Genomic DNA, 18,162 nt, shown 5'->3' with positions numbered 1-18,162 from the left:
GAGGAGCTGTGTTCAGTTTCACAGGTTTATGTCAGCTTCCAGGCTGAAAGGTTTAAGAACTGCTTTGAATTACAGCTGGTGTTTCTGAAGTGAGTTAGGTGACTGCTAAAGATTGTCCATGCTCTATTTAAATAAGCTGTTTATGTAGTCTGTGTTCTGCAGCTATGTAGGCAAAAGTGTTTAGAGACTCTGGATGAGCAATTCTGAGTTCAGGTGGAAGTTTCCTGAGCAATACTATTTCAGCAACAAGTTAACTTGTCACAATTTTTTTCATTGCAATATTAAGGCTAATACTTCTTGTGTCCCTGGCCCTGTATTGTCTTTTTAAAAACAGTAAGTGCATTCTCAAATGGGACTTGTACCACACTGACTGTGCTCAGACTGATGACCAGAAATATCTTCTTGCTGGCATGAAAAGTCTTGGGAGTTCCCTTCTGGCTGCTAGGACTTCACTCTGGAGAATATTTGGGTTGAGAAAAATCTCAGCAGAAGAGCTGCTGGGATTGAAGAGTATTATGGATTGCTTTCCAAAGGCCTTCAGGGTTGGTATATTAATTTGTCTGTCCTGTTTGGGTCCCCATAACCCCAGTATTATTCTGTCCTCTTGTGTCTTGGGATCACTGATGAAGCACTTTGCTCCAGGTTCCTCAGTAGGGACACTTGGGTGACAGGGTGTGCAGTAATACTGTGCACAGCTTCATGGACTCTACCTGCTTTTCTTTTGGTTGAGAGGGAGATGATGTCCAGTAGCTTCATGCTCAGACTCCTTAAGTATGGTGCTATGTTTATTGATAAATATATATCCTATAACTATAATAAACTTTAAACATTAACTTTGCTAATTGCTTCTCTGGTTGTCAGCAGTGTACAAATACATATTTATTTCTTTCAGCCTATCAGAACTACCCTTGCTGATAGCACCCCGTGGCTTTCGTTGCCAGCAGTGGTGTGCCTTTTCCACTGCTCGCGATAATGCTAGAACATCCTGTCTTCCTTTGCTAAGAAAAATGAGAGTAGTTAGTCTTGGTACCAATTATGTCCTGACTGTAAATATCTCCAGTGGCAGTCATTAATGCTCTTGCAGCTCTCATCTTTAAATACTTAATTGTAATGGCAGGTGAGGAACAGGCTTGTTTTCAAAGGTTGTAGTTCTAGACTCTGCTATAAACTTTGACTCTGAACTGTGCTGTTTACTGTTCTCAGTTAGTGGCTTGACTTCTGATCTGCTAAATACCTGGTAAGATAGGGGTTTTCAGGTTCAGAGAGAATAGAAGTAGGTAATTGTTCATGCAACATGTAGTTAAGTTGTACAGTCTCTTACCGAAGGGTGTTGAGGATGCTAAAAGCTTACCTGGGCTTGAGGAAAAACTGGCTAAGTTAGAGCAATTCATTCTGAATTAAGCGTGTGGGTAGAATCCCTCTAGCCCAGTAAGTTTAAATCATTGAATGAAAGCTAGGAGAGCTTTTAAAAAAGTTTTCTGTGCTTCTTCAGTTTGTTCTTTTTCCGAGTGTGCTGGTGTGTATGTGTATCTCTGCGCCACTCCTGAAGGTGTTATAATAGCAGATGGATGTGCAGAGTGTCTGCAGATGCCTAATGTATCTGCTCAATATAAAGCCCTTAAACTGAGAGCACACCAGATACAAGCTAATAGGAACAAGTACTGTATTTGATCCTAGTCAGATGGTGGAGATGGGATACTCCTTTGTCTTTGGAGACCTGGAGCTGGGAAGGATTCCTGGCAGGCTGAGCTTAGGTAGAACAGGTGCTCTGTGTTACCAGAAAATGGGCAATATTGGCCTTAGCTAGGTAGGCACCTGTGGTATCCTTGGTAATTTAGTGTGTCCGGGGATCTGCACTGCTGGTGTATCTGATGGTCTTTGTTCTGAGAAACCAAATCTGAATTAGGTTCCAAACTTCGGTTACACTGAAAGAATGCAACACAAGCATGCTTCATTAGTTTCTACCCTTAGAGCTCTCTGAGATTGAGCTTCCCTGGAGAAGAATTTAATTGGTGTGAGTCTGTAGCCAGGCTGTGTTTACCAAAGTGCTCAGTGCTGATGGAGCCATGAAAGCTGTGTTTCCCGAGAACTGCTGTCTGTGCTTAGTCTGAGCTGGGCAGTTCTGGGGAATGTGGTTTAGCAATCCTAAATCTTGTGGTCAAGAGTGTCTTGGGAGGATCTTCAGTAGAAAGGGGCTGCAGGATGAGTGCGGCTCATGAGTCATGAGGAATGTCTGCAGGCAGATAAAAAAGGAGACAAGTGAAACCTTTGGGATAAATCAAAAACTATGGAAAGCATCGTCTTACTACCTACATGGTTTCTCACCAAACTGATTTCAGTTAAGTGGTTTTATTTTTGCTGTTGATGTCACTTTTGAAGTGTATTTTTTTTTCCTCCAAATGCTGTTTTTAGCTTGAGGAGACAGACTTGGTTCTGGTCAGAAGATAGTCAGAAGATAACTTGAGATGACATAGTCATTCTGGTAATCACTGTACTCTTTTGGAGTGGCTTTGTCATGTGGACACTAATTGCAGAGAAGTCTTGGAAGGTTCTTCCAAGAAACATGTTAGTGCTGCAAGGCGAAGGGCTGGGTGCTCACAGCAAGTGGTGTGGAATAGTTCAGAAGTTGCTGGGAAAGGGTGAATTTGTGCAAATATGAATAAGTGATTTTAAAAATCTCTGTACTGAGAAGGTCCATTTATAGGTTATTTGTGATCCCGTGTGTGTGTCCTTCGGGGGTGTGTGTATGTGGTTTTTCTGGCTATGCACTGTTTCTTGTCTGCAGACAAAACAGTGCATTGCTTGTCGTGTTGACCTAGTCCTCTAAATATGGCACTTGGGAGATTTCCATTTAAATTTAAAACTTGTGAAAGGAGACTCTACATCTTCCTACTGTTAATCATTATGCTGTCTATTTAATGTTTTCACAGCCTTTGTGACTCCTCGTTTAACATCTTGGGAGACAGACTGGCAGCAGCAGTAAGCTGAAACCAGGTTCTATTCAGAATGGGTTTCATCACTGTAAAAGGAGATTTTTTTTTTTAAAGCAGAGGCATGTGTGTTTTCTAATTTAAAATCGGTTACATTTCTGTCAAAATAGGATCATGCATTCCATCTGCTCTGCAGTCGTAACTGTCTGAAGTCTGATCGTGAGTCTGGTTTCAGCTTTGTGGTGTGGTGGAATGGGAAAAAATTACTCCTGAGAGTATTTCAGTCCTTCTGTTTTATTAGTGGTGATAAGTATGACCTTCATTAATGTCAGTGGACAGTTAATTTGACTAATGTGTTTGTTATTTTAAAGTGAGTGTTTGCATGTCTGCAGAACATAACAACACTGTAGTAAAGTTTCATGCATGCTTGTCTTGTTAGTTAACATTAAATCTAACATGCCTTAGTCAGGGCATGAGCATGTGGGGAATGTATTAATAGCTATTGCTTTCTATTGCTTGGCTATCAAGTACTGGATTATCAGAAAATAGATCTGGGTTGATGAGACTGTCTACGTATTGTTTACAAGATATTTCAGATCTGGGCAATATTTACTTGTGAGTCTGAGTCACTCTGGCAGTCTGTTGCAACGCAGAAACAAAAGCTCTGGGAGGGTTTTCTTGGGGATTGCTGGGGAGGGACAGGCTGAGCAGGCGGCTGGATCCACGAAGGGCTTCACTAGCCAGGCAGCCTCTGACTGGGGGTAGCCCATATTTTTTTAAGAGTTATGAAGTCTGAAGATGATCCTGAAGATGGGGAAAATAACTTGGGGATCCAAGCTAAGTGAAGGATGGAGCAAGATGAATTCAGGGTGGTGGAGAGAATATGTTTCTCGAAGCAGCCCGTTTGAACTCTGGCTTGTTGCTTTGTGAGCTGCAGTGGTTTATAACTTGATGCAAGATAAACTGATTGCTTCTGGCAGCAAGAAGCTGCAAGTTCTATGATGACTTGTTGGTTTTCTTGTGCAGCTAAAACCACAGTAGGTATCTTAAATTACTGGCATTGATATGAAATCTACAACTGCAAAAATGCAAAAGCTTGAATTTTGTAAGTGTTTTGTAACAGTTTCTTTTTAGTTAATGTGTGTTATATCTATCTTTAACAATTCTTCCTGTGAGGAATTTTCCTTAGATGTGAAATACTTCAGTGACAATATAGTACATCATAGGAAATGGATACAATTTACTTAAGTGTTATAACCACAGGGTTAAAAATTTTTTTTTAAATAATGCTCTTATTAATCAGAAGATTTATGAAATGGGTGCAAGGAATGGTTGATGAAGGGTTTTCTATAGATTTGAGAGAGTTTGTGCTAGCAGGTATAAGCAGCAAGTATGAAACTTGGCAATCTAAACCCAGTGGCAAACATGCAAGATGTGATCGCTTTCCTCTAAGGATGTGAAATGTGCCATATGCAAAAGAACTTGGAGGGAACAGAGCTTGATGCTATGGATGTACAGTTTCTAAGGTATTTGAAAATAAAATGTAAAAGTTGCATAATGAGGTTGCTTATCAGAGGAAACTTTGCCAAGCTGCAGAGGAATATTGTCTTTCCCCCCAGCAATGGGTGCAGCTTTTGCTGTGAACAATAATGTCACCAATGCAATGACTTCATTATGCCAACCAGGCTGGCTTGGCTTTTAAGCTAATGGATGTTTTAATTGATTGACAAATCAGTACTGCACTTTAGCTGGGCAGCACTAGTAGTTGTAATTTCATTAGCTGTCTATTTTTTATTACTTCATGTCACTTTTAGCAATAGCCTATTCAGTACAATACTTGCTAAGACTTTATGATTACTGTAATCTTGTTTATCGTGAGAATGTGGAATAAAGATAATCATGATTACAACTCCATTATACAAATCATTCTATAGATGCAGGGTGGTGGCAGTGCATTTTTGGTTTTGTTCTTTGTTTGTATCTCCTACCTTGCAAACCCTGTCTCTGGTGCAAGGCAAGACCTTGCTGGCTGCAGCTCTGGCCACTTTGAGAACTGGCTAATTGGCATTGGCTCGTTCCATTGGGGATCTTCCAGACTTTATTCCATTAAATCTTGAAGAAATTTGGTCTTTACTAGTAAGATAGTCTTAAGGAGAAGGTAGTTCTGTCTTGATAGAATGTAACTTTTTTAACATGAGGATTGTACATAGCTTTTGGTTTTTACCTATTATTGTTGTTCTTGCTTTCACATGAAGACTGCTAAGACTTTTGCATAATGTGTTCGGTGCTTTAAGGAGGTGGAGGAGTGTATTGTGATGAACCCAACATGAAGGATATGGGATTGAAAGGTTGCTTTCTCACTTAAAGAAGCAAAAATGTTCTCAGCTACTTGTTCTCAGCTACTTTTTGGCTGCTCTATTTTGGAAATTACTAGTTTTAATGTGCTTTATTCAGTGAGGCATGGAGCTTCTGATCCCTAGTGATAAGCAACTTCATGTACCTACAGGCTGTGTATATCTCGCTGTTATCAGTAAATTCTTTTGCCATGTAGATTTTGAATATAATACTCCTTTATAAGCCACCACCTTCTGTTAAAAGCTTCTTGAATATCAAGTCATCAGTGTCTAACTTGGCCGTGAGGTTTCTGTCACAGAACAGAATTTCCTGAAAAGTGTAAAGCAATTCAGAAAGGATGGTTTGGCAACGAAGAGAACAAGCTCTGTGTTTTGGGGTGGGATGCTTGGCCTGTGGCCTGAAATTCTAAATTTGAAGTAAACAAGGAAAAAGTGGGGGGTGACGAATGTCTGAGATGGAATGTGTGGTGGTCTATTTATAACTGACTTGTACTTTCTTTGCACTCTACATTGCTTTGGTAGTTGCAAGCAATTTAAAACTATAAACTTTTAATTTCTTTCTACAGCTCAATAGATGTTAATCTCTTGAATATCACACTTAGCTAAATTTTGACCCTTTGAACGGTTGGGAAAAACTGTGTCCTATGCATATTTTTAGTACATACATTTGATGTTAAAATCTGAAAACTGCTTGGGACATAATGGAGCTGGTTCAGATCTATTTTTAAGAATGGCCAAATTCAGTGAGTTGAGTTAGGAAGTATGTTTCTGTACTGATATCATGTGTGTACCTATGTTGATTTGCAGCATTTCAGCATTTGGTTTTGTACTGTGCAGGGTTGGGGTATGGTCTGGTGTCATACCAAATCCACTGCTGTCCCCAACTGTGTGCTAGTGCCTTTCCTTCCTTGTTACCTGGCTGCAAGTGGATCAGGTCAGTGAGCTGGTTCCATGGCAGTTCTCTCTCTGTGGATGTTTTCTTAGGGGTCAGCTTGTTGGGCAGCTGCAGGATGAGTGTGCTCCCCTGCCTGAGGCACACAAAGTGGAGGGAGAGTGGCTGGTGAGGGGAGGGATGCTTTCCTTGGCAGCAGCCTGTGGTTATGTGGGGTGGGAAGCAGCATCAAACTCTGCACCCCTGTGAGTGGATGAAAGAATGCTTGAGGAAAAGCAACTTGTATGTGTTGGTAAGGGGAATATGGGGTCTCTGCTTTTTTTTTTGCTTTTCTGATGTTCTTTCATCAACTTTGGTTATGCATTGGACATGAAAAACAGTGTAACTTTCAGTAAAGCTGGGAAGCTCAAATGTTCTTGATAAATGTGAACTTGGTTTAGGGAGGGCTCAATTTTAGTACATATTTCATGTGTTGCTGAATTAATGAAAACTGAAGTCTGCTGTTGATTACATATATTTCATAATCGTCCTGTTGAAGTATCTCGCAAAGCTCACCTGTTGAGTTCTCTATGGTACCTTTACTTATATAAAGGTTGATAGAGGGGGAAAATAGTAGCGGCTGTGTTTTATCTGCCTGCTTCCTTATGAAATAATTATTTTAATGAATACTGGAAAGCTTATACTGAAGATGATTACTTAGATTAGCAATTGTTAGCAGTACTATTTTGGGATCCGTTACTTACAATTCTTCACTTGTCTGTTCCTTTGCGTTGCATCTTTTTTTATTAATTTGTAAATTTTGAGGCTTGTACAGATATTTAATATATAGAAATGAAACACTTGATTGTTTTATTTAGACTATTACAATTCAGATGATTGACAATAAAGATGAACAAGAAACCCTCCAGTTTTCATGTAGTTAATGGAGTTAATTGCCTTGCTGATGTGAAAGAGCAGTTGATGTGCTTTTCCTAAAGGGCATGAGACTACGGAGAGACAGCTTTTCAAATATATAGTTGCTGCAGAGAAAAGGAGAAGGGGAGTTCTTAAGTGCATGGTGGAGAGATTAAAATGTGATAACTAGGCATTAGGAAAAATGTTCTCTATGATTAATGAAGGACTGAACTGCAGGTCTCCTTGGACACTCTTACCTCTTCCTTTAGTTGAGCTTTTGAGATTTTGACAATTACCAGGACAACAATGCAGAGCTATAGCTGATCTTATGTGGGGTTCCCTGCCTCTTTGACTTCCAAGTCCCTTCTAGACACACTGAGAGGTTTTTGGGATATAACAGGTTGCTCTTCTATAAAGTGTGTATGTGTGTGAGTACACATGCTAGCCTTTCCTTTGTTGTGTGAAGTCCTTAGTTTAACACAGCCCTATGTAGCAGTTTTTCTTGTTTGTTAATCAACCACTGCGGGGGGAGATTTTTTTTTTTTTGGGTAGGATGGAAGTATCCATGATGAGAGAGGAGAAAGTAAAGATACAGTGAAAAGACAGCTGTCTGGGCAGCCTCACGTGGCAGATAGACATCTCCTTCTAGCCCCTCTAAAGACAATCTAATATGAGAAACTCTCTGAAAACTTCATTTTGAGAATGAGGATGGGATCTACTGCGTGTGGCTTTAGTTCTAGTTCTATTAGAACAAAGCGGAATGAGGAAAACCAAAGAGGTCTGATCCTAAAGGTCTCCTTTAGGACCAAAGTGACTTAACCAGACTGTCTTGGAGCACTGTACATTCAATGCTAACAGCCTGATTGAAATCCTACAGTGATGTTATACATAAATAACTCTAAACATCTTAACAGGTACAACTCTGGAAACCATTATATTTTTTGTTGTATACCCCCAATTGCATATGATTCTGCCTTTTTTATGGAAGTTCCTTTAGTGGATCGATAGTGTACTATAAGGTCACTTGCTTTTCTAATTCTGTCTTACAGCTGAACACAGACTGGAACAAATATGATGACAGGTTAATGAAAGCAGCTGAAAGGGGCGATGTGGAAAAGGTTTCATCAATCCTTGCCAGAAAAGGAGTCAGTCCTACTAAACTGGATGTGGAAGGGAGATCTGCGTAAGTAGCTTCCAGTACTCCAATAATGGTGTTGGAAAGCTACTGAAAGTTATTCAATTCCTAAATCTTGTTGCTGCTGTAAAAACTCTTATTTTGATATATAAATCTATGTAATACATCACGTTAGATTCAAGTTTCATCTAAACTAGAATACCAGATGGCTAGAATGTGAAATTCTCAAACAATCTTCACTTCAAAGTGCAGATCAGTATTTAAATACTTGCTCCTGACAGATTTGAATATTAAAGAGAAATGGAAAGCATATTAGTTTCTCACCTGGTTCACTGATTGAAGGTAAATAACTTTCTTGAAGTAATCCTTAAAGTAATATCTGCAAAACGCTTAACTGGATTTGGATGCTGTCCAAAGCTGCATTTGTATTGTATAATACTTTCAGTATACAGCTATTTGCTTTGACTTTCCTGGTTAATGCTACCATTTTTGTGTATAAAACAGTTGTGCTCAAGCAAGGTATTTTCTATTTTTAGATTCCATGTTGTAGCATCAAAGGGAAACCTGGATTGCTTGAACACCATCCTTATTCATGGAGTTGATATCACAGCCACTGATGCTGCAGGTAGGCTTCCTCAAATTTCCAAGTGCAACTTGCAAAAGTTCTCAGCTTGGTTTTTATTTTGGAGTAGAATTAAGCTGAACTACAGGATAGATCTTCCTCCTTTCTGTAGTTTCCTGTAGTTGGCAAAAAAAATTGATTATCTTTGTGACTTGTTGCTGAACTTGCGAGGAAACTGGTCATGCCCTGTCATGTAAGTTCATGAATGCAGAAGAACTTAAGAACTTTGGTTTTGTGCTGCTATAACAGTATTATATATAGTCTGCTCTGGACTCACTGGTGAGATTAGCATTTCTGGTTGAGAATAACAGTGTAAGAACAGTTTTAAATGCATTTGTGTTCATTTAAATACTAAGTGTATTTCACTGAGACTTGTAAAGTACTGTATGCAATGAGGATTCAAATTAAATGATATAGTAGGTGTTTGTGCACCCATACTGAGCCCTCAAAAATTCAGAGCGTGTCTGCGCTACCTTCTTGATTTGCAGGTGTGATATTAGAGTTTGTGTGAAGGTCTTGTTGAAGAGGTAGTTAAAAACGGCTGCTAATTTTGCCTTAGATTGTTTACCTCATAATTTAACATGGTTAATTAATATTCTCTTGTTTTCAATTTCATTACAGAAATACCTAGCCTTCTCCTTTCATGTGACAGATTTTTTTTTAAATGCTTATGTGGAGTCATTTGCAGTATTTTGAGATTAATTTCAGTAATGAACTTGAGCCCTTGGTTGCAGCTTCTCTAAAATAAGAAGAGACTGTAACAAATAGTGAAGTATAAACAAGAGATATGACTTAGTTATAGCACTGATGGAATTGATGGGGGGGATGACAGGGACTGTTGTATCCAAAATCATGTGAATATTGATCTGAACTGTCTCTTGTCCTGAAATCAGTCTAGCAGTCTAATGACACATATGTATCTTGAAGTTTCATACATCTAGCATGTGATGAGCAGTAGTGAAGTGTATAGAATTATGGAGGAGGATGATGACAGTTTTTTCTTCAGATGAAATAAACTATGCCAATGCTTTAGTGAAGTACAAATTAACTTCTTATGCATTAGTGTTTTATGATTAGTAATAGACTTTCTGAGGAACAACATAGGTGTGTTGAAGTTGTGTGTGGTATTTCTAATGCATGTTCAAAATAGATCCTGAATTGATGATATTTCTTTTTAGGTAGAAACGCATTGCACCTAGCTGCAAAATACGGACATGCTTTATGTTTGCAGAAGCTGCTGCAGGTACTGAAAAATACAACTTGTTTGTTGTCACTGTTTTTTTTATTCTTGAGAGGAAGAAAGGTACTCTTAAATATACTGATTCAATATTGAGACATGCCACTTCTCTCTTTTTTTAAACAATTACATTCTTTTTTAAAAAAGATAGTCATGGGGAAAAGACCTCTTCATATTAAATAAGAGATTGTGGCTGGAAGAGTGCTAAAATAAAAAAAAAACCACTTTTTCTCTTCATGTAGGCAATAAAATAAAGTTGTCATTTCTACCTCTTAAAGACAATGGAGCTGTGTGTCTTTTAAAGACTAGTGCTCCTTTTCTGAATACATTTGCATTTACAAACAGTAATACTGAAAGGCCTGCTCAAGACTAGTGTTTCCTTCAAAAGATGGGTGTTTATATCCATAATCTTTCATTAATGAAACAATATTGGGGGTCGTCTTAGGTTTGTGTGATATTTATTTTTTCTTTATTCCTGGTCAGTTTATGCTCATTTGAATTTTTTTAAACTTTAAATGGGTTCTTTTCATCTTCTGTTTATTTGATGCATGTCTCCATGCAGACATAAATGGCACATTTTCTGTGGAGTGCCAGAACTAGTAGTGATACTGGTAGTGAAGGAGTGAGACAAGTAGTGGAGAATCTTAGCCATAGTGAACAAACATTTGAAGGTGTTTGTGAAAAGTCTGTGAATTGCACATTTTCTTTGCACGGTGTTAATTTATGTCTACAACTTTTGATCAATGTGTTTAGAGCACTAAAGCGCATGTACCCGTAGCTCACTCTTTCATGTATGTCACTATATTTACAAACTACAAACTTACTTTTTTTTTCCTTAAATCACTTTTTATTGTTTTAATTGAACCCTCAAAACATTTCATGTTTTGTAAGTGCAGTCTGACTCCTGATTGATAACTAGGCTTACTTATTTTAACAGTACAATTGTCCAACAGAGAATGTGGATCTTCAAGGAAGAACTGCTCTTCATGATGCAGGTAAAAGGTTTTGCTTTTCTGATAACTGTAATATGAAATCTAGATTTAATGGATTGATTTTCAGATGGGCCAAATTCTTCTCCTTTTAATTTTGGTGACTGTAGTAGGAGAAGAAGTTTTATGTTGTCATGACATTTGTCATCAGTAACAAACTTGTTAACAGTCTTAGCAGAGGTTGTAGGTCTGAAAGTCTCTCTCTTCTGATGCCCATGAATTGTCTAGTAAAATCTTCAGCAAATATAACGAGCAGTGTTTTAGAGCAATGGTGTTAGTAGGTTAAGATACCTTTACTCTTGGTTGTCTGCATCCTCATTATGCTATGCAGTGTCTTGAACAGTAGCATTTGATTTTTCATGTACTCTTGAGGTGGTCATGTGAGAACTAAGTCACAGAGCCTTGTCTTGCTTTAACTTAGTTGCATGAATTTTTGTGAAAGAAATACACCCAAGGAGGTGTTTGGGGTTTCACAAAGGCTGTTTTCAGCAGTATAACTTGCTTGCTCTTTTTCTCTTGAAAGCTATGTCAGACTGTTCCTCTAGCATACAGCTACTGTGTGATCATGGGGCCTTGGTGAATTCAAAAGATGGAGTAAGTTGTTGCTTATAGCATTCTCCTGCACAAACCCTATCGGAGTTCTTGTGGGTTCTCTGCTTTCTCTCCTTTTCCTTATTTCTTTCCCCTTTCTTCTCTTCAGGACGGGAGGACACCACTAGTGCTGGCCACTCAGATGTGTCGTCCAATGGTTTGTCAACTTCTGATAGACAGAGGAGCAGATGTTAATGCCAGGGACAAACAAAACAGGTAACATTTGCAGAGGGTTGTCAGAATGCCTGCTGACATTTAAAGGGTAGAAAGCTGTCCCTTGACTTTCAGGCTACAGAATAAATATACTAAATTCAGTGGAAAGGAACATGGGGTTTGGTTCAGAAGCAGATGTGCCAATTCAGTAACACAGATAGGTGTGGCCTTTTTTATTGCTTGTTCTTGCATCTAAAATACATATAGGCTTGTTACTGCCAGCAGAGAAACTGCAGTTGGTTCTTTAAGGGTTTGTATGTCCAAAGCTGGATCTTGTACCCATTGGGATCAATATGCAAAATGGGTCATGGCAAAAGTGGTACTCTGCCAAGAAGTACTTGAGTCCTGTTGGAGTTCTGAAGGGACCTAAAGGCCTTGAAAAGTTTGCTTCTATATTCATGGCAGGGGGTCAAGGGGAGGGGTTTTCTCGTTGTACCTGCTACTTCTGCCAGTTATTTCTTGGAGGATGGCTACCTGGTGGCCAATGGATGTGAGGCTGCTATGGGACAAAGCATGGGTACTTGCATTGCATGTTCTGAAGCTGGCAAGTGTTTGGAAGGTATTGCCAGGGCTCCCAAGCACTTGCCTCCCCAAACTTTGTCTAAACTTCTTGTCATGTATTTGTTGTGTCTATTGAGATTTGTATCTAGAGAGGAAGCTGAAGTCATAGGAGTTTTCAAAACACTGGGTGGTTCTCTCAAAGGCAGTGGGTTTATGCTGGGTTTCATGAAAATACTGCTATTACAGTGTTTTTGTTTGCTTTTTAACAAATAATTAAACATTGACTAAATGACTTTTTAAAGCTTAGTTTGCTCTCTTGATAGAGGAAAGATTCCTTGACTCAAGTTTCCATGATTAGACTTAAGTGTACAAAGGATTATTTCTGTAAGTGATTGCTCCATTAAAGCGTGAGATCCCTGAGTCTCTGAATGCAGTCTTTCTCCCCATCCTCAGGACTGCCTTAATGTTAGGCTGTGAATACGGCTGCAAGGATGCAGTTGAAGTTTTGCTCAAAAATGGTGCGGATGTTAGTTTGACTGATGGCCTTGGTCATGACTGTGCTTACTATGCCAGAATTGGTGACAATATTGACATTTTGGCTTTAATAAAAGCTGCCGTTGAGGATTCCAGCAAAGGTATGGAGAACACAGCTATAACAGCTTGCTGTTATTCTTTTGTTTGAATTGTCTATCTTCCCACTGCTATGTCTTCAGGAACTGTTTTTTGGCGGGCAGCTGTAGTCCTTTAAACAAAAAGGTGATAAACTGCCTGTTTGGGAGTGGAAGGAAGGTTTTTGGGTTTTGTTTGGTTTTAGTAAAGCTTTTAAAGTAAATGCGGGCTCTCATGCCTCGAGGTATTAACATTGCTGAACCTGGTGTTGCAGTATTGATCATAGGAGTTATTTAGCCTTATTTATAGAAAAACTTTGTATTTGTAAATGTTTCCATGTTTGATTAACTGGAGGGATAGTGAATCTATTTCTTGAAATGTCCTCCCAAGGTTGAAAATAGATAGAATTAGCTGAATGTGGTGCATGAGTTTGAAGTGCATTTTTAAAATTCCTATTTTTGTGGTGCTTTTTTAGCAAGAGATACCATGAAGAAAGGGCAACCTGAACAAAAGGTAAGGCTGTTTATACTAAGTATCTCCTAAGGCAGTATATCGCTGGTATTGTTGAGACAGTGATTAAGACTGTGCTATGATGCAAAACTAGTTCAGTATTTTTTGAATTCTTAACTTCATATGTAGTTGAGAAGATTCCCTTTAGTCAGATGGTGTGGCTATTTCTATTTGAAAAATATTCGATGATGTGCATATTCAGGATTAGAGTTTTGACAAGCATCCCATTTGCTGTCTGGATGAGATCATGAGTGACCTCTTGCTGAGAAGCAATCTGTCAAAATGGGAGTGTTGGTAGTATTGCCCCCCAGTGGAAGCTGAAATGGAGGCTGAGAGCAGCCCACTGTTCCCAGAAATGGATGTCTGCAGAACACAACAGGAATATAAATTAATACTTTACTGTTGCAGTAACAGACTACTAATATGTTACAGAAGTGGAATCGGCTGCATGCGCAGGAGGAGGTGAATGTCAAGCTGTATCAGAAAGAATATAATGCTCAGGTAAGCAAGAAGGATTTCCATGACTTGAATATTCCCATATGCATAATAAACCAGACATACTAAAGACAAGATGTGCTTGTAAAGTAAGCATTAGCATTGCCATTAAGAAAGGTCATATATATTGCTGTTTACTTAAAACTTAATTGCATGACTGTAATGTGGCAATTAAGCAGATAAGCTGTAAACTTTTTCAGGAAAAAACCACTTGTTTGTGTAACAAATAGTTGCAAGTCTCTTCATGTTTTAACCCTGCCCATTTCTTAACCTTCTGTCTACTACTTTTGCCTGCAGTAAAATCATAGGGTCACAAACCAGGAAGATTTATTTTTTTTAACATTCTCAAGAGAGCTGTTTGTTTAAGTGTCTTGCTAAAAACAGCTTGTATCATAACTGTTCTACTAACTTGTGTTAATTTTCTCATCTTGTTACTTTGTCATTACAGTTTTCAAAAAGGTAAACGATGTTTTAAGCTATGGGGAACAAACCACTGAAAAATTAAGGCCTTCCTTCTGAAATGCTCTGTAATAAAAGGATAAAGATCTCTAAATGCAACTTCTCTGGTTTGAGCTAAAGTAGTTACCACGGTTAAGGCAGCGATTACCAGGCAAGAGTTAAACATGCTTTATTGTTTGCATGTGAGCACTGGACTGATTGATGGTGCAAAGACCTATAATTTTCATGTCTTGGATTTATTAGATGTTACTAGAGTGATTCTTGTGGCTGCTGGAACAGTTAGCTCATTTAAAGGTTGCTATGCTCATGCTGGTGAGGCTTTTTCATTACACCTTTGGCTGCAGTGGTTGAGTTGCAGGAACTGTTTTAGCATTAGTTATTTTTACTTGTTAACAGACAGCAGATAAGCAGCCTCTTGAGTGCTGTCAGCATTGAATGTAATCTTACTCTGTTCATACTTCCAAAACCTGTATGTACACTTATAAGAGAATGAACTAGCTAGAGCTGAAAAGCTTGAAGACTGTGGATTTTGTGCTTATGTAAACCTTCAGAATGAAACAAACCTGGAGTAAGGCCACAAAATCGTTAGGGGACTTGTTAGGCAAGGCTTGGTGTCTTTAATGACTGTTAAAATTGTTGGTTCGGATTCATTAGTTTTCCCAGTGTGTGTGTGTAGTGTGGTGGTGTGTGGTTTTTTAATTTTATTTTTTACTTTAAGGAATTGGAGTTAGAAAATCAAGATTTGAAAGATCGAATGAGAGAAGTGCAAGAGGAGCAAAGGATGCTGCTGGATAGAATCAGCGGGCTACAACTACAATTGAATGAGGTAAACCTAGTATTGGAATAACCTGACTTGAAAGCTGTAATAACTACCTGATGCTGACAGGCTGGTAGAAGTAGAAAGGAAAGCATGTGTAATTAAGATGTGGTCTTCACTGCTTTCCTGTGAATTATTTCTGTATGTGTCACTGTCATATTCTTCTGCAAAAGCCTTTGGTCTTGTAATTATACTCAAAATGCAAGGCGACCTGTTACAAAGTCATGCAGCAATACTCATAAATTTGAGCAATAACATTTATGGCTATCCTTTGCAATGTAATGTGAACCACGAGGTGTTCTGGCATGTTGTAATTTGGAGAGTAAACTTCATCTGCACAATTAAATGTAGGTGTTGTGTGTCACTACTTCTATCATAACCACTGCTTATTTTCCAGCTGTTACTGTAAGTGGAAACACAGAGAAAAATCTTCAGTTGGCAAAAACAGAAACAAAGGTTTTCAATAAGGAGTTTCTCACCCAAATTTAAAACTCTGTTTTTAAAGTTCCTTCTTGGAGGTTTGAGGAAGAAAATAAAAACAGGATTATTTTTTTTCTGCTTTGTGGGTGCTCACATTTGTTCTTTCACTGTATTTTTGTAGAGGTACATTTAAAAAGTGTGCAGCTTTCCCCTAAATGTAGCACATGGGTAGAAAGGCTATTTCTTCTTGGAATCATGGGCTTGTCTGAACTTCTGTCTTAAGCATTGCTTTTATAAAACAAACAAAACCCACAGACTCACTCCGTCATACTCACTTCCCCAAATCAGCAAAATTCTACTGAAAAACTGTACTGTTCTGCCTGACTAGTGTATGATCTAGATAATTGAAGAGATATTCCAGTTTCCTAGTATGCATGTCAAGAGACATTGCTCCGTCCAACATCCTTAACTTTTGTTCATCTATTTCTTTTGCCGGAGGTTAGAAGGTAAATGAAAGGGGAACAGGCAGAAGCATGTAGCATTAGAAACTGGGGTAGACTTGTCAACTAATGAACTGTGTATAAGCCCCTTAACCATTATTGAAAAAATGATTTGTGGGGGAATTTTTTTGTTATTTTCGCAGGAGCAAATGTTTGCAGATGATCTTGAAAATGAGGTACGATATACCACCTTAAAGTGTAATAGAAGTATCAAATGGGGGAAGTGACTATCACATTTAAGTAATGGTATTTATAACTATAGTTAAAAGAAAAGCTAGCTAGCAGTAGATATTTCATTTAGCATTTATATGTACTCTGTTTATACAGCTGCATAGCTTTTCTGTTACTACAAATAGTATATGTAATGCCTATGGCACCTTTAAAGTAGACTTTAATATTATAAGTATCTCTTTAGTAACTTTCAGTAATGCAAGACTAATGTGAATAAATTAAACAATAACAAATTATGTTGGTGCATATTCCCTTGACTCATTCTTCAAGACTCCTCTTGCAGAGGTGCAGTGCTGTGGAAGAACTTCAGAACCAAAAATTTAGGGATTCTTTCAGTGCTGATCTTGGTTGAAGTTTGCCCTAAACTTTTTTAAAATGTTGCTCAAGACCTTACAAATCTGGCCATTCTTGTGGCTTTGCCTATTTGTACTCTTTCTCTTTCAGAAAGATGAGTTGAAGAAAATCCTAAGTACCAAGGAAAAACAGCAGGAAGAAAGCTTAAGAACTATTGAAGCTCTCAAAGCTAAACTCAAATACTATGAAGTATGTTAACCGATTTGAAATGTGATATAGCAATTGATACTTGCAGTAGTAAATACTTAAGCAATTTTAAATTGTTGAAGGTCTTAAATGGCTATCTCAATGTAGAAGCTTTCCCTGCCCTCTAATCCCTAGCTTAACATATAGTAAAAATTTGAAATTAATTTTCAGCTTTATTTTTGTGTTTCTTGCTGTTTGCTTTTAGGTTGACTTTGTGGCATCTGGAAGTAACTTTGGTAACAGTAAGTGTATTTAATTCTTAAAACTTGCCATGCATGATGCAGAGTTAGAATACATAGACAAAGGGTGGGTTTTTTTGTCATCTCTCTTTTGTTGATCTTAACTATAGCCAAGCATAATAAGTGTGTGTGTCCACACTTCAAACCTCAGAATACAGTCAGCTGGGCGCAGTTGTGTTTGTATGCGAGTGCTAGGGCACTATTGATCAGTCTTGCTTGCAAGTGACTGGTCTTGTGAAATGTGCATTGCCACTCTGCTACGTCTTCTAATAACGTGAAAAACGAGCTGAGCAAGCTCTGTGCTTCAAATTGAGCCTTCCTCTTTCCATTCTTCATATCTTAAACACTCATGTGTACGTGACAAAAAAACTATGGTCCTTGTGAAAGCTTGAGTGTAGGCAGGTTTGAAAACGGCTTTAAACAGGCAAGACCTCAGCTTACACTTCTATTAGAAATTATTCCATTTCCAGAAACTGAAGTCTTTTGCATCTGACGTGGTTACAGGCCTGTCTTGCACTTGTGTAACTTAAAATGTTACTTTATCTGTCATGAGCTGTTGTGAGAGCTGGTTGGCTGCCTGTCAGGAAGGATCTTTTATTTGGAGTGCAAGGGGATGCTTTTCCCTGGTGTGTTTATGTGCAGACATGCAGCTAGCTCAAGGTGGCTTTCATAACTGTTTTGCAGAACAATTTACCTAGCCTGGTATAGTAGGGGTATTTTTTCCTTAGGAGGAGTTTGTCCAGACTTCCTATGTGACTTAATTAAGGAGAAGTTGTTGTAATACCAAGTACTTAAACACCAACCTGTAGCCTTGCACAGTCCCATTGAACAGAATAAAATTAGGGAGGAAAATCAGAGTTCTTGTGATCATGTGTGACTGTTTTTAAACAGAGACTAAATGCTGTTTGCTTTGAAAAATCTAGGAAAAGAAGATTTATTACTTAAACAAGGCCAGGTGTTTGCTGTGGAATCGCAGGTAAAATA

At 38.4% G+C, this 18,162-nt stretch overlaps 1 protein-coding gene across 9 annotated transcripts in view; it reads left to right on the top strand.

The window, feature by feature from the left end:
• UACA (uveal autoantigen with coiled-coil domains and ankyrin repeats) overlaps nucleotides 1-18,162 on the top strand; it is a 100,736-nt gene that overhangs the window by 7,403 nt on the left and 75,171 nt on the right. For 6 of the 9 annotated variants that reach the window (XM_075044701.1, XM_075044706.1, XM_075044709.1 and 3 more), the window contains 14 exons: nucleotides 8,120-8,253; nucleotides 8,742-8,830; nucleotides 10,006-10,070; nucleotides 11,002-11,059; nucleotides 11,577-11,647; nucleotides 11,754-11,860; nucleotides 12,812-12,993; nucleotides 13,443-13,480; nucleotides 13,910-13,978; nucleotides 15,150-15,257; nucleotides 16,312-16,344; nucleotides 16,844-16,942; nucleotides 17,145-17,181; nucleotides 18,102-18,154. In XM_075044701.1, the coding sequence (XP_074900802.1) occupies nucleotides 8,120-8,253; nucleotides 8,742-8,830; nucleotides 10,006-10,070; nucleotides 11,002-11,059; nucleotides 11,577-11,647; nucleotides 11,754-11,860; nucleotides 12,812-12,993; nucleotides 13,443-13,480; nucleotides 13,910-13,978; nucleotides 15,150-15,257; nucleotides 16,312-16,344; nucleotides 16,844-16,942; nucleotides 17,145-17,181; nucleotides 18,102-18,154 (1,143 nt within the window). Of the gene's footprint in view, nucleotides 1-3,657; nucleotides 3,968-8,119; nucleotides 8,254-8,741; nucleotides 8,831-10,005; nucleotides 10,071-11,001; nucleotides 11,060-11,576; nucleotides 11,648-11,753; nucleotides 11,861-12,811; nucleotides 12,994-13,442; nucleotides 13,481-13,909; nucleotides 13,979-15,149; nucleotides 15,258-16,311; nucleotides 16,345-16,843; nucleotides 16,943-17,144; nucleotides 17,182-18,101; nucleotides 18,155-18,162 lie in introns of those variants that run through there. The other 3 variants (XM_075044703.1, XM_075044710.1, XM_075044704.1) reach the window with 3 other exon arrangements.

Source organism: Buteo buteo, chromosome 13 (assembly GCF_964188355.1).
Source record: "Buteo buteo chromosome 13, bButBut1.hap1.1, whole genome shotgun sequence".
Lineage (NCBI taxonomy): Eukaryota > Metazoa > Chordata > Aves > Accipitriformes > Accipitridae > Buteo > Buteo buteo.
The sequence above is the reverse complement of the archived record's forward strand: the minus strand, read 5'-3'. Positions and strand labels throughout refer to the sequence as shown.